Source organism: Portunus trituberculatus, chromosome 13 (assembly GCF_017591435.1).
Source record: "Portunus trituberculatus isolate SZX2019 chromosome 13, ASM1759143v1, whole genome shotgun sequence".
Classification (NCBI taxonomy): domain Eukaryota; kingdom Metazoa; phylum Arthropoda; class Malacostraca; order Decapoda; family Portunidae; genus Portunus; species Portunus trituberculatus.
The window spans coordinates 4,318,929-4,333,583 of NC_059267.1; the positions used below are offsets into that span (position 1 = coordinate 4,318,929).

Consider the following 14,655-nt stretch of genomic DNA (forward strand, 5'->3'; position numbering starts at 1 on the left):
GTGAGTTTGCTTTTATCATGAGTATAAACATGGTCACTATTTACTCTAGACTTTATCAGCAATAATATAAATACTGTCCTTGATTAAAGGAACAATTTTCTAGAAAAGGCAAACAACTTCTCAAAGGAAAAGGTTTGAGGACAATCTAAATTGTATATTCTTCCAACATACATACATACATACATCCAAATAAGCTGAATATATCTTTAAAGCCATTTCAACATCTTACAATCAGTATAAAAGGGGATTTCTTATCATAGTTTCCACAAACTTTTACTTATTTAACAGGATCACTGAATAAGATTGAGAGCCCCGACACTTCACACTTAAGACCAACACCCAGAGCAGCTGCTCCTCCACCAAATACTGACCGTCCTGCTTTCTGCATTCCTTATGAAAGATTCCAGATTTTGTTTATGCATCTAATTGTGTTGACAAGGAAGAGTAAGGTATGGATGGAAATTTTTGAGTTTCATCAATCTGCCTCATTATAAATAGGAAGTAATGTAATATAAATTAAATGCATAACTGACTTTATCCAATATGTATGCTACAAACATTATTCAGCATTCTGTGGTAATAATAATGTTGGGTAATATTCAAATGATCATAATAGAATCATAACATTGTATTGACCACCACCATGCATCCTTCCAGAGCATCCTCACATTATAAGTCTGAGCATTAGCCTTAAGCACTCTAGCTCCTGGCAGACCACCATTTCTTCCTGTGACTATACTAGTAGTGTCATGTTTGAGCAAGTTATTATAGCTTCTAATCCTTTTAACTATACTACTAGAGAATAGACTCATCTGCATGCCACCTCAGTTACCACACTGCACTGCTCAGTCTAATAACAGCAAACAGGGAACTACTGAGAACGAATGCACGAATGGTGACAGTGGTGCTGCTGCTACTGGCTGGGTGTGTGTTGTACTGGGCACTCAACCTCTGTTTCAGTCCAAAGTTAATGCGTTAAAGGAAATCACTGGAGTACCACACATCCTCACGGAGTGAGTCATTCGTCTCTCTTCCACTCACTCACTCAGACCATCACCACCACTCACAGGGAGGGAGGAAAGGGGGTCTGGAAGCACAAGAACACCTTCCCTTTGTGCCGTTTGTCAACCTAGGATGTATAGGTATGTTTCTACTACCAGCTCCCATGCCTCAAGTAACTGTGGTGAGCAAATTAAGTATGTAACAATAGGAAGGGTTACTGTGCCATAAGCTACAATTATTGCCCCACCAGCAGGTCCTCTCACCCAACAGACAAAAACATTCTACTCAACATTCAGGCTGGCACCAAGATACAACTATTGTGAATTAAATTATCAAAAATAAATACAAATAAATACTAATCACTTCACAATGATGGAATGACTTGGGAATCAAAAAGAAAAGAAAAAATTAATAAAGACCTGCTAGGTACTATATTTTTCTGAACAGTGGTGGAACCTTAAGTTTCACCAAAACTGTTGTCACAGAAAAGATTGGCACCTCTCTCTGCTTTCCTGCCAGCATGACATGGAATAGTACAAAATCTGGTCTCTGGCCTTAATTTAACCGTCTTTACACTTTTAACAAGTTAACATTAGGTTTGTGGTTTAAGATGAAACTGTAATCCTAAACCTGATCCTAGAACTGTTGGCATGGTGAGCAGTCTTGATGGATGGCCACTAGGTAGCCCAACCATGTCTGCCAGCACTCCTCTTCTCAAAACTGTCATGGACAAACAATATTAATTAGGACTGTGACAAAAGAAAAACTGGCCCCGATATTAAATTCTAAAATCAACTTTGAAAATTCTTATTTGTACATACAAGATGCCTAAACAATTCCCAATAAATTAAAGAAGTTTTCTGTTCCTTTGTGGAGACCTTGCAACTGTTATCAGTTATAATATAGACAGTTGAAATAAATATTTCCTATGCTTGTAGTGGAAACTAAAGATACATGAACTATATATTTGTCCTCACCCTTTTTAGATACTCCATGGCACACTCTCTGGCCCGAGCATTGACAGCTAGCTTCATCTCTGAGATCTCCTTATCTATCTCTTCCATGAAGTGAATCACAAAGTCCACCAGTTTGTGCTTGAACATTTGTTCCGTGTGGAAGTTAGTAATGAGGAAGGAAATGTCGTAACCCTGTTAACAGAGGCATAAATGTTAGATTTTGCCTGTACTCTTTTAATTAGAATAATACTGAAGATTTGAAAATATTTTCTTTATAAGTTATATACATAAATACCAGTTATACTGTACTGAAGTTTTTCATAAAACCTTATAATCTTAATTAAAAACAAAGAAAATGCCAGAGCAAATACCTCAACAGGTTTCCTTCGAAGAATAATGAAGTTTTCAGCCCTCATCATCATAAATCTGAAAACAAGCAAATGTAAGGAAAATCCCAATTTAACATGTTTCAATTAGAAAATAATAATTATTGAACTTTTAAAAAATACAGTAACCAGCTAACACAGTCATAAAGTAACTTGCTTAAATTTACAAAAGACCGTGACTTGTAATAGAGAACATGGTGGGGGTTACCTCATGAATTTGTGGCACAGGATGCGTTCGATGTCATCTGCCTGTTTGATGGAGATGGAGATTCTGATGGAATTGATGGAAGGTTCAATGAGGACTTTTTCCTTTTCATTCCTGCTCACCACCACAGCCGTCATCAGCAACTCTTTACTCGATCTGCCAATGTGAGACACAGGAAATGTTCAAGCCATCATAAAAACATGATATTTTTTTTCGACTGATTTATTTAGCAGAGCAAGTGATGATTTATCTTGCTTACCTAACTTCAACTTCTGGCTTATTATGTCTTTCCACAACTTGTGAATTGAAGTTCTGAAGACACATTGCAGCAGAAAGTGTATGCCGCACAGCACTCAGATATGGACGTAGTGTAGCAGACTGAAAATAGATAGACATGCACACTTGGCAAACACAGCATTAATATAGTACCTTTATATCTACCATTCATTCACAGTAAATATAATGATGTAAAGGTTTAATCAAGGTTTTACCATGGATCTGTTATATATTATCAGTAACCCAAACTAGATCCAGCACTCTCCCCAGTGCTTTGACTGATCAGTTGCATAACGAAACATACTTTTTTCATTATTTTGATGTGCGTATAGTTGTAGTTGTGTTGAAAATTGTTGGAAATGCTCAGTTTTGCCCACGTCTCACCTCCTAAACAATCCTGACCACCTGGCAGGAAAGTGCCTTTGGAGGTGTGCTCCCCAAAATTACCAGGTTTGACTTAAATTTACAAATCCCTTCCCTGCAGCATCGCCGAGACTAACACATGGTTAGTCTGCCTTGCTCAGCAGGGAATCAATAGGTGGCATTTATGACAGTTTCCAGTGTAAACACCATTCTTAGCACATCACAATACATGGAAATTAGAGTTTAGTTTTTTTTCCCATAACTAGTTAGAAATATCAAAGTACCCAAATCTTGCCGAAAGACGAAAGTGTCAGTATCGTCTGTCAATTGCACTGCTGCCTGCACTGTATCTTTAATTATTACAAAAAATAAACTTAGACTACCCACCTTTAATAATTTAATTCTGGGCAAAAATATCATGACCTACACAATGAAAGGATGAGTAATGAAATGAAACTGAACTACCCAACCTAACCTAACCTAGCCCTCAGATAGAAACATGGATGTTGCTTCACTATTACCTCTATCTTTCTCTCTCCTTACTTTAACCAGCACAAAACAACTATTCATGTATACCTGCTGTGAAGCGTACATGAATGTGTGTGGACATGGGGGGAAGGGCGTGGAAGTACACACCCACCCACACCCACACACATACACAGCCATACTAACAAACAAACCACAATAACACTCCAGCTCTTCACTCGCAATGATCACTGAAAAAAAACAACCACCAAAGCAACGACCCAGGCCTAACCAAAGGGCGAGAAATTCATCCAAATAATCACAACACCCAGCGTGAGTCATTCCCTTCAGCACTTTCCTCACTACACCGCATTTTAGGCCCTGCTGATCATTTTCCGCGTACTCCCACACATTTTGACGTCCCAAGAAATAGTTACCATGTTGGGAGGCAAGAAAATTGTATTCCTGAGGGTGAAAAGTTGGAGTAAACAGCCTGGGCCCTGCTCCCTTCCTGTCACTTATCTGGGAGACACCCGGCGCGTCCCAGCTTCCGTCCCAGCCTTGGCTTTACCTTAGTACACATCATTCAAACTGTATCAATGGATAATTTTTTTTCTTTTACATTTACTAATGGTTTTATTATTAATGTGTTACTTCCTATGCTCGAAGGTTTCAATTTATAGCTTCATTTGCTCTCTTGGCGCCGACTTCATCTTAATATGTCCGAATTTAGCTATATAAATGTGTAAATATCCTATGTATTGCATTCCTTTCTCATTTATCTATTGAAATTTTAGTTTTGTCTCATGATGCTGCTTTATATTTCTAGTTTCTATCCTTATCTTGGTTTCATTAATCAAATTCTGAACTATTCATATTTGAAATTCTGTACCTATATATCTTCGATGTTAGTTAGTCTGTAGTTCTAATCTCTATCCCAACCTTGATCAAATTCGAAGTTACATAGACTGAATTGTATGAATGTATAAAAAGTGTCACTGTCATTCGCTTCATTCGTTCAATTCATTGACGTTAAGTTCCTATTATGCCCAAAACTGTTTCCGGTGTATCTTTCTTTAGTTCACTTCAGTATGTTTTATATGTACGAATTGAATAGTATAAGTATGTGAATGTGTTCTATGTATAGCTCATTATTCATTTACTTATCAACATTTTAAAATCTCAAGTTCAAAGGTATCTATTTACGCCTGCAGATCCTCGTTGTTGGCTTGCTGCTTCATTTTTATTATAGTCTACCTTAAATATCGTTTAACTTCCCCTTATCAGGTGTAAATATTTTAATCCCACTTTCATCACAATAAAGCCCTCAGTGTTTAACTTCCTATGTTCAAATCTATAAATGATAGACTATAAAAAGAAAATGAAAACAAAACAAACAAACAAAGCTGCAAGATGAAAGACAAGTGAATGAAATGAAAAAAAAAAAGTTCAGTCTTATTCACAACATTCCTTCGGTTATTTTGCTTATCTGATTGTCTGGATCAATTATTTGTACTAGATTTTATATGTTCGTGTACCTTAACTAATGTATGTAATAAGTAGTGATTATGTAAGTACGGCAAAGAAAACATTTGTAGAGAAAATGTCAGCGCTCTTAGGCTCTACACGTGTTTGTCAAGGTAGGTGCACGTGTCACTTTTTTTTTTTTTTCCCTTTCGTGAATCTTTAGTTCCCAATCAAGATATTACGTCAAGGAATGTACTTACCTCATAGAAAAAGCTTATATATATCTACAATTTTAGAATATGTAAATATAAAGATACACATTTTAAGGTCGATTGCTTTGTGAAAACTCCGAGGTCTCTCTCCGCATCAAATACCATTCCACTTACTATTTTATTCCTTACTTCATTTATTTATATGTGAGGTTTTATTTCTTAAGATTGAATAGTCAATGTATAAAACTGTCATATATTTCCATCATACTTGTAGGGTCAGAGGACTATAAGAGGACGCACACCATTGCAATCCTCGAGTAATGGGAAAGCACGTGATATCTACCAAAACCCCTCACCGCCTCAGTTCTTCCCAGGAGGATGTGCTTCACCTCTGGCCACTTGTCACTCTATGCAAAAGCAAACACGGCTCGGTGAGGGTAAGTATCACTAAGTAAATGGTGAGGCAGATACGGAGTCTAGACAGTCCAAGTTGGTAGCGTGTTTTATTAGCCTGCCAGGACCGTTATCTTTGAGAGAAAAAAAATAGAAATGAGGATGAAAGAATTAGAGACCATGCAAGAAGGAAATGAAATGACAACAATTAACAGACACTTCAATTTCAGTTCTCTGAGGGAAGTTTTAGAGCAGACATTGGGCTATGTTGGAAGAGAAGGTTCCTTGGTTATCTAATATCTATACAAATGCCTTTCTATAAATTCTTGATTCCAGGTTGTACAGAAGACCTCAAGTGAGGCATTAATAGTCCATCAGCGTCTCAGGAACCACTGTACCTCAAAAAAGAACAATGCAGCTAGACAAAGGGAGAGGGCGGAAATGAAACAGACAAGTGGTCTGTTTCAAGTGAAGCGCACCGAATGCAGCTATGGTCTGCGTACCTCGGCATGCCTCCCAAATATGAACAATGATGTGCAGTATGACAATGATGTTACGTGTAAGGACTTTGATTAATGCTCTGGTGTGAAAGCATCTTGGTTGATTTGTAGTAAAGCATTTATGCAGTAACCTATAAAGCAATAGTCTTTTCCCCATTCTTAATTTAGCATTTGAGAAAGTTAAGTGATACATTAACTAAGTTAGAATACTTCTCAGGATGCCAAGTGCTATGTGTGTGACTGCTGTTGTATTATGTCCGAGAGTATGCTTGTAAGTGACAAAACTCTTGACAAGGTACTGTAAAGTCTTCTCTCTATTTCAGACTGTACACAATGCCAAAAACACTTTTTTGGAGTGTGCTTTCTCCACTTCAGACTTGTTTTCAATAGAGAAGTAAGTTTCATTGCTTTAGGTGTCTATGTCTGAGTGTATGTTGTATTAACAGATGAAATGCACATGGTTTAAGGCCAATTCAACAAATATACAGGATCTATAAGTTTATCAGATACAAATTTCTTAGGAATTGTCAGTGAATATGAAAAGTCAGTCATTGTGTGTATCATTTTGCCTGTGGAAACAGTTTTTGCATTATTTCATGTCTACTTTTTTTTTTTTTTTTTTTTTCTAAATAAGATTGTGCGGGATGGAAGTGTGATGGAGCGAGCCCGTCTCACAGCACCCTGGCCTCTGTATGTGGCTACTTCCCAGATACCAGGAGCAGGGGAAGGTGTGTGGACCTCTGCTGCCCTTCCTAGGGGGCTGGTTTTTGGCCCTTATGAAGGTCAACTTCTTAGGGTGAAAAAGAACTCCAAAGCAGCAGATTCAGGTTATGCTTGGCAAGTAAGTTTCAGTATTTAAATTTGACTATTGAGGAAATAAACTTATGTTATTGAGATTAGCTAGTGTTGTAGATACAGAATACAGAATGTATTTTGATATCACAGTGGACCTATTTTGTGTATATTTTGTAATTTTCTGTTTTCACACAGTCTTACTCATGACTACTTGTGTTTTAAAGTTGCAGGTAAAGTCTTACAAGAAGAGCAGAATGTGTGTTGACAGTGTGAACAAATCCATTAGCAACTGGCTGCGCTATGTGAACTGTGCGCGAGATGCTGTGGAGATGAACCTGGAGGCTTTCCAATATAGGAAGGACATATACTATATCACTCTCCGGGAAATAAAAAGGTAATTAATACATTTTGGCCTCACTGCTATGTCTTATGCCTGTCTTCCAAGTTTTTACCAATGAATGCTTTATATCGAGGGAAATAATTCATGTTCATGTATCTTATCTTTAGCTACTCATCCATATACGTATGCATCTATCTTTCTTGTGTTATTGGTACTAAGAACACCCCATTGAAATTACCCCAGTAGAAGGGTCTCTATTTTTCTATCCCTGTAGCTCTAAGCAAAGAATGTGTTTGCATGGTAAGAAGTAGATGCTCTACTTCTTACCATTCCTCCAGTGATGTTCTTAGAGGGAGAGAGGGAGGCATTAGAGACTATAGATTGATAGCAAGAGTGAATTTCTTAAAGCAACAGATTTCTTTTTCCAGCAATTCTGAACTGTTTGTGTGGTATGGGGATGAGTATGGCCGGGAGCTGGGAATACTGAACCTATCAAACAGCATTGTCAGCATGCATCCAGCCCAAGGTAATGCCTCTCAACTCATCTTCTTATAACAGTTTTGAATTATGTTACACTACTGGGCATATAATTTGATTAATATATTTAGAATGGAAATGAAGTCAATGTGTACAAGAGGAATGAATGGCATGAATGAAAGAGTACCAGTGTGATACAAATTCTCTCTTGAGAAAAGACAAAGTTGAAGATTAAGTGAATAAGATTGTGAGAATATATGAATGAAAGAAGGATATGTCTGTAAAAATACAAGTAAAAAGATACCATTGCCAATGACTAAGAGAACTTTACTTATAAACAAAAAATGCCCCAAACTCAGAACAACCAGATAAGTCAGTGGCCAGTGAAGAAACTAAAGTTCACCAGAAGATGAACAGTAGTGAGACCAAGCCTGCATACAGTGAACAGACTCTGGAGAAGATTGGCAAACTCAGCAAGCCACAGTCAGCATTACAGCATCTGTTCTGTCTGGCTAAACTAGAAAAGAATGAAGATTACAGTGTCAGGGTAATACAGAAGTCTTAGTTTTATAATTTGGATTTCTCTTTAAAATATGTGATCATTTTATGTCTTATTTTGGCATCTTGTGTTTTATTTATTCTTTACTTTTGAGACATTAGAAGAAAAGAAACATCAGAGTTCCACAGTGATGGGTACCATAGTTTCAATTCAGGTGTCCTATTTTTTTTTTCCTTATAACTTGTGGTTTATGCATTTCTTTATTTTTGCATGGTTTGTACTTATTGTTTAGAAAGAAAAGAAGCTCAAAGTGTTTAAGATTATATGAAAAATTGTTTCAGCTCATATTTCTTCTCAGTGCATTCTTGTAGTGTGTGGTCCTTTCTTATCCTCATGCATGTAGCCCATACTGCATGATACATCTCCTTATCATTTTTAATCCTGTATGACTAACCCTACTTTCAGGTGGTGTATATAAACTCCATAAATAATAATAAAAATAGTGAAGGTTCAGGAGATGCAGACAGGAAACTTAGGATATATGAGGATGAATCTTGCTCGCTTCCCAACGTGAGGTTCAACCAGAAGTATAACTCCAAGTATAATCATGCATGTAAGTCAAGCAGTCTCAAGCAAGCCACACGTTTGGCAGTCTGGTGGTAGATGACAGAAATTGACTTAGTTACCTTATTGTCAGGTTAGTTTTGAGGCAAGACAATTGTGTGGATGTGGATGGTTGGTGAATGCATTAATATATTACAGGGATTGCCATATATAGGCCTGCTAACTTTTTGTAGCTCCCCTTATGTTGTCAGCTAAGTTAGGATAGGTTAGGTTTAGATTCATTCAGCTCATTAGTTTCACCACTTGTCATCTCATGATGCTGATTGAAATTTGAAAAGACCTCATATTTTGCATAAAAGTGAAATGTCTATGCTTGGATATTAGTAAGCTAAAGTTATCTTCATAATAGCCTATGTTTTTTTGTAATGAAGACTAAAGAATGACTAATGCATTGCAGATTGTATAGAGTGCAAAAAGACATACAGCTGCCCCTGCCCCAAGCACCCTATGACGCTGATCTTGGATGTACCTGTGAGTTCCTTTATAATAGCATTGAATCCTCTCACTGTGATATGCAGCAATTCACAGCACTAAAAAGCAATGCATGGAGCCATCATAAGAGCATGTACAGCAAAAAAAAAAAAAAAAAAAAAGATAGGAAAAGTAATTTTTTCCTATTGTAGCCAGTACAAGATTTATAGAGGGTTGAAGACCAAGAATAGATGTCTTAGAATGGTTTATAATTAAAGCATTAGGAATGGGGAAGTTTTGTTGTTTAGTTATCATAGGAATAAGAAAGTTATGTTTTGAACTAACACAGTGATGGGGAAGTCATGTTTAACAGACAAAAGACTATTATGCCATTCAGGTATATTTTTTATTATTCTTTCTACCCCAGGTTCCTCGTGATGGCAGTGTCCAGAATCGGGCTGAGCTCACTATCCCATGGCCTTTGTACATTGCCAAGTCCAAGATGGAGGATGGAGGTTTGGGGGTATGGACCTGTGCTGACATTCCTGAAGGACTTGTATTTGGCCCCTGTGAAGGCCGTGTTGTGAAGAGGACTGGAGAGATGTCTGGCTATGCCTGGGAGGTGAGCAAATGATAGTGTTCAAGAGATAGCCATTAATAGTAGCAATGTTTAGTATTTTTACATTTGAAAATTCAAATATGAGTAATGATTTATTTTCTTTATATGTGTACATACCTATTTGTTTATGTGCTAATTGCCTGTTGCCTAGTGCTTCATAGGGAGGAGTCACAAAAGATGAGTTGAGGTGCGTTGTTAATCAGAGTGTTGTCTATGGAATAACACTCCTTAATGCTTCCCTTGTGCTTGAATGAAGTCTCATCTTGCTTCAGATCCATGGGAGGCCAGACCTAGAGATAGACTGTAAAGACACCTCGGTGAGCAATTGGGGGCGCTACATTAATTGTGCAAGGAACTACATTGAAAGGAACCTGATTGCCATGCAGATTCAAAGTGAAATATTCTATGTCACCAATAATGAGATTAAAAGGTTTGTGTCAGTTCTTACTAATTTTTTACTTTGAGTTATAACTGTAATGGTAATAATTCCTTTTAAAAGAAATGGATTATTGGAATCTTTGTTATGTCACCAGGAACACAGAGCTGATGGTGTGGTATGGAGCGTCGTATGGGCAGATGCTGGGTATATCCACCAGGGACTTCTTTAAACCATTATTAAAAGGTAAGTGGAAAGGAAAAGTATTAAATCAGAACGATTTCCATTCTTGTAGCTCATATTTACATCCTGCATTGTTCATCTGCTATTGCATTTTTGGTGATGAGTCTATAATCTATGACATAGTGTTTATATCAGTATTAAGGTTTTCCTTTGATTGTTGTGTAGCGGCAGAGCTTGAGCGGTGGTGCAGTGAGTGTCAGGTGCTCTTCACTTCACCAGAGTTTCTGGACAGACACAAAGAAAGATGTAGGCAAAAAGTGAGAGGCAAAAGCAAGAAAAGAACACAGGATGATTCAGACTTATTTCCACATAAGCACTTGAAGGCAGAAAGGAAACCACAAATAAGAAAGAAAGAGAAGACCTCAGTTAGAAATTTTGAAGGAAACTTTTCATTAGAAGCTAGAGATGCTGTTAGTCAGACTAAGGATCTCAGGGATGTTTCTAGTACTGATGTTGACTGTTGTAGTTCCTTAGATCCACTTATTACCCCAAGTTTCATCTCCAACCAGTCATTTAATGGTAAGGAAACAAGAATTTTGCCAAATGTAACCACTAATTTACATCAGATGACTGATTTTACTCCTGTCATTTCACAAAACTCACATGGAACCTTCAATCAGTGTGTAGAGTTTGATTCATCTGAAACAATAAACAATGCATCCTTGGATTCTGGTTCAGCCTTTTTGAATAGCTCTTTGAACAATAATGAAATATTTATAGATTCATTGACTCTGAAAGACTACACTACTTCACAGAAAGAGTCAATTAATGATTCTTCTGGCTACAAGAGTATTAATTCCAGCAGCCAGAGCAACCACTGTGATGATCTGTGCAGTAATGCTTTGAACTCTTCATTGACCACAAGTGGTCTCAGATATTCCCATAAACCTGAACACAGGCCTCAGATGCCATGCACAGAGAACACTCATGAAGGTATGTTGTGTGATGGAGAGAGTGAGGCTGAAAAATCACAGATATTCAGTCATAGTACTGATGATAAGATTTATTGTGGAACACAAGAGAAATGTTACTCAGTTGAGGCAATGAAAGAAAAAAATCTTCATGCTCTGATGAAATGAGAATGATCAATAAGCAACACACAAGTGATACCCATCAGCACGTGTTTAACTCTGAAAGTGGTAATTGTAGTTATCCTCACGAAAGGGATATACTACAAAAGAAATTAAAGAGTAAAGATCTTAAAGGTAGCTTCTTGCAATGCTACTGGAAGAAAAGGCATGATATTGAATGCAGATGGAAAATGTCAAGCCATTCCACAGTAGAGCAACGTCATATTTATGTAAGAAAGAATCATATGCACGGTGAACATGTGATTAACAGGACAAAAGCTTCTGTCCAGCCTCAGGAAGCTGTAGCAGCAAACACTGGTGACTACATCAGTTTGTCATGTGATAAATTTTATGGCAAGATGTCAAACAATGAAATGAGTGGTCAGAATGTGGCAAAAGAGAATGGTAACTACTCTAGGCAAGTCAGGCCTAGCGATACTTTAGACTGTGATGGGGAGGCCAACCTTCCATTGCTACATCAGTGTGATCAAACTCTTCAGGGAGGGAAGTGTGGTATTAATGTAGCTAATCATTCATTGATTGGTGGCTCAAGACAGGTTGTTATGCATCAAAATGAAAACTATTGTGGCAGAACACAGCCAGTTCAGTCATTAATAAAGAAGGACAAACACAGAACAAACTATAGGCCATGTCCATGGAAGGGCCTTGGCACACTTTATGAATGTTACAAATGTGCCAGAAAATTTGCCAACAAGTTCAACCTTCATGAGCATCAATTTTGCTGTAAGTAATGCAGTGCAGCTTTTACTGTTTGTTATCTTTGTTAGAGGATGAGTTTCAATATTGTATTTGCAGCCAAAATTGCAGGGATGGCATTTCATCTTTGACAAAAAGCTGGACGTGTTATATATGTATTTAACTAATAAATGTATTTGTTTATGCTTCATGTAAACTAGGAACACACACACACACACACACACACACACATATTTTGAAATTCACCCTGATTTTTTTAAGCATTATCTCAGGCAATAATATTTCAGCCTCTGTAATTACAATGAAAACTATAAACTTAATAATTTATGTATGTACATACTCTGTCATGTGGGTGAAAGAATGCCAGTATGTGCCATTTAGAATATATGGAGGCTGGCACCTGGCTTATACTGATGATCATGCAGTGGAAAGGAAGTTGTTATTATTATTATTATTATTATTATTATTATTATTATTATTATTATTATTTATTTATTTATTTATTTATTTATTTATTTATTTATTTATTATTATTATTATTTTTTTTTTTATTATTATAACCCTGTCTATTATTGATGGCTCGGGAATTGTTTGATATTTGTCACATACATCTACAGTACCTTGTAATTCATGTTAGCACCCTTTGCTTTATGATGCCCTCGTGTTTGGTTATTTAAGATTATTTTTTAATTTGATACCGTAAGTTGAAAATATTTTGGTTCGTGAAGTGTATTGTTATTGACTAGTCATGTGTGGTATTGATTGTAGTTAATATGTACACCTCAAACTGTAACTTAATATCAAGTGTAAAAAGGAGTGGTGATATACGTAGCATCCAACTTTTCACATGTTGAGAAATACGTACGTTATAATGTGAAAGTGAAGTGTTATAATATATGACATTTATTGGCACACATTACTCTTAAAGTAAATAATGTAGAATGTTACCGTAGACATAGTGTAATTCGTACAAGTGGCAACCAATGGCTGATTCTGAAGTGGTAGCCATGCAGGTGTGCGGATTGAAAACAAACACTATTTCAACCATTTTCGGAACCTTTCGACAAAGAACGCGTGTGTGACTTGAACACTGTAACGCGCAGACACTCGCAGGTAAAGATATTAAACGAGTGAAGTGCTGATAGTGTTTCTTTTCAAGTATTTATAAGAAGAAAGGAAGCAGGCAGGGACAGGAAAGATGGCGGCAGTAGCAGGGAAGCTATAGTGATGGTAATGCTCCTATAAAGTGTAGTAGTAGTATGTAGGCTATGTGTTTGTGAGTGTGCCATTGTGTTATATACAGTAACAGATACAAATGGAAGGTTGTGATAAACTGGACTTGTTTTTGTCTTTTAGTTCTGTTTTGTTTACGTTACAGAGAGAGAGATGCGAATGTTATAATATCACTTCGCCTAGAAGAGATACTAATTACAGTTTAAAATATCGAATAGCTAACGGCTGATCAGGTTTATGAGTTATTTCCTTTATTTTTTCTCGTGGCAGTTTTTTCCCTCCTATTTTTCACTCGGCGGTGGGAATGCGATGGGAAATTATTCACGTGGAAACGAGTCCGCGAAAGTATCGGAAACTGATTCTAGAGTTTTGTCCGTGCTGCAAGTTTTGGGGAATAGCGATCCACTCTTTTTTATTGTTATTATTATTATTATTATTATTATTATTATTATTATTATTATTATTATTGATATTGTTTTTGTTTTCGTTGCTTTTGTTATTACTGATAAAAATGCCAACATCCCTTTCGCTATATGTAGCCTATGGTCAATTTGAAAAAAAAGGAGAAAAAGTATCTGCTACGAGTTTATACGAGAGAGAGAGAGAGAGAGAGAGAGAGGAAAAGAGAGAGAGTGGCGGCGGTGATGGTGGTGGTAGCCTCTCAAATATCCTGCGAGCCGGAAAATAGATTAATAACGTGAAGGAGGGCGCCGAGGACCCCCCAGGGAGTACCGAAGGACCTCCTCACCTTCCCCAAGGACACTGGGACGCCGCCTGCCTACCACGTGCCCGGGAACTGAAGGATGCCTCTCTGTCCTGAAGGATCCTACGACCTTCTATAGGATTCCCCGCTTCAGATCCCGAGGACTCTTTGCAGGACTCGAGGGCGTGCAAAGGGCGTGGCGCTTGTGTCCCTCGCGTGAGCTGGAGCTGTCTGGGAGTTCTCGACAAGGGGGACGTGATAGGAGAAGGATCTGAAGGACTCTCTCTCTCTCTCTCTCTCTCTCTCTCTCTCTCTCTCTCTCT

General features: G+C 37.4%; 3 protein-coding genes and 1 long non-coding RNA gene across 5 annotated transcripts; 2 read left to right on the plus strand and 2 right to left on the minus strand.

Moving 5' to 3' along the window:
- Positions 1 to 139: 139 nt before the first annotated feature.
- LOC123503280 (actin-related protein 2/3 complex subunit 4) lies at positions 140 to 4,237 on the minus strand. 2 transcript variants are annotated; one of them, XM_045252912.1, is made up of 6 exons: positions 4,091 to 4,237; positions 2,809 to 2,927; positions 2,553 to 2,705; positions 2,330 to 2,384; positions 1,980 to 2,150; positions 140 to 1,722 (listed from the first exon to the last, which is right to left on the minus strand). In XM_045252912.1, the coding sequence occupies exons 1-6, from the start codon at positions 4,091 to 4,093 to the stop codon at positions 1,717 to 1,719; spliced, it is 507 nt and encodes a 168-aa protein (XP_045108847.1). In that variant the 5' UTR covers positions 4,094 to 4,237; the 3' UTR covers positions 140 to 1,716. The 2 variants fall into 2 exon arrangements, with proteins under 2 accessions (XP_045108847.1, XP_045108846.1); XM_045252911.1 differs by having other exon boundaries at positions 2,809 to 2,950; positions 4,091 to 4,214.
- Positions 4,238 to 5,613: 1,376 nt separating this feature from the next.
- Positions 5,614 to 6,301, plus strand: LOC123502949. The gene is made up of 2 exons (XM_045252243.1): positions 5,614 to 5,769; positions 6,062 to 6,301. Exons 1-2 carry the CDS (start codon positions 5,653 to 5,655, stop codon positions 6,299 to 6,301), a joined length of 357 nt encoding a protein of 118 aa, XP_045108178.1. The 5' UTR covers positions 5,614 to 5,652.
- A 255-nt stretch (positions 6,302 to 6,556) lies between these two features.
- Positions 6,557 to 12,751, plus strand: LOC123503168. The gene is made up of 11 exons (XM_045252686.1): positions 6,557 to 6,619; positions 6,860 to 7,066; positions 7,245 to 7,414; positions 7,789 to 7,886; positions 8,197 to 8,384; positions 8,802 to 8,949; positions 9,358 to 9,431; positions 9,799 to 9,993; positions 10,263 to 10,420; positions 10,524 to 10,612; positions 10,775 to 12,751. The coding sequence occupies exons 2-11, from the start codon at positions 6,881 to 6,883 to the stop codon at positions 11,686 to 11,688; spliced, it is 2,220 nt and encodes a 739-aa protein (XP_045108621.1). The 5' UTR covers positions 6,557 to 6,619; positions 6,860 to 6,880; the 3' UTR covers positions 11,689 to 12,751.
- LOC123503169 lies at positions 9,860 to 13,403 on the minus strand. The gene is made up of 3 exons (XR_006674357.1): positions 13,345 to 13,403; positions 10,108 to 10,291; positions 9,860 to 9,986 (listed from the first exon to the last, which is right to left on the minus strand). It is a non-coding gene; the product is annotated as an uncharacterized LOC123503169 (long non-coding RNA).
- Positions 13,404 to 14,655: the final 1,252 nt, after the last annotated feature.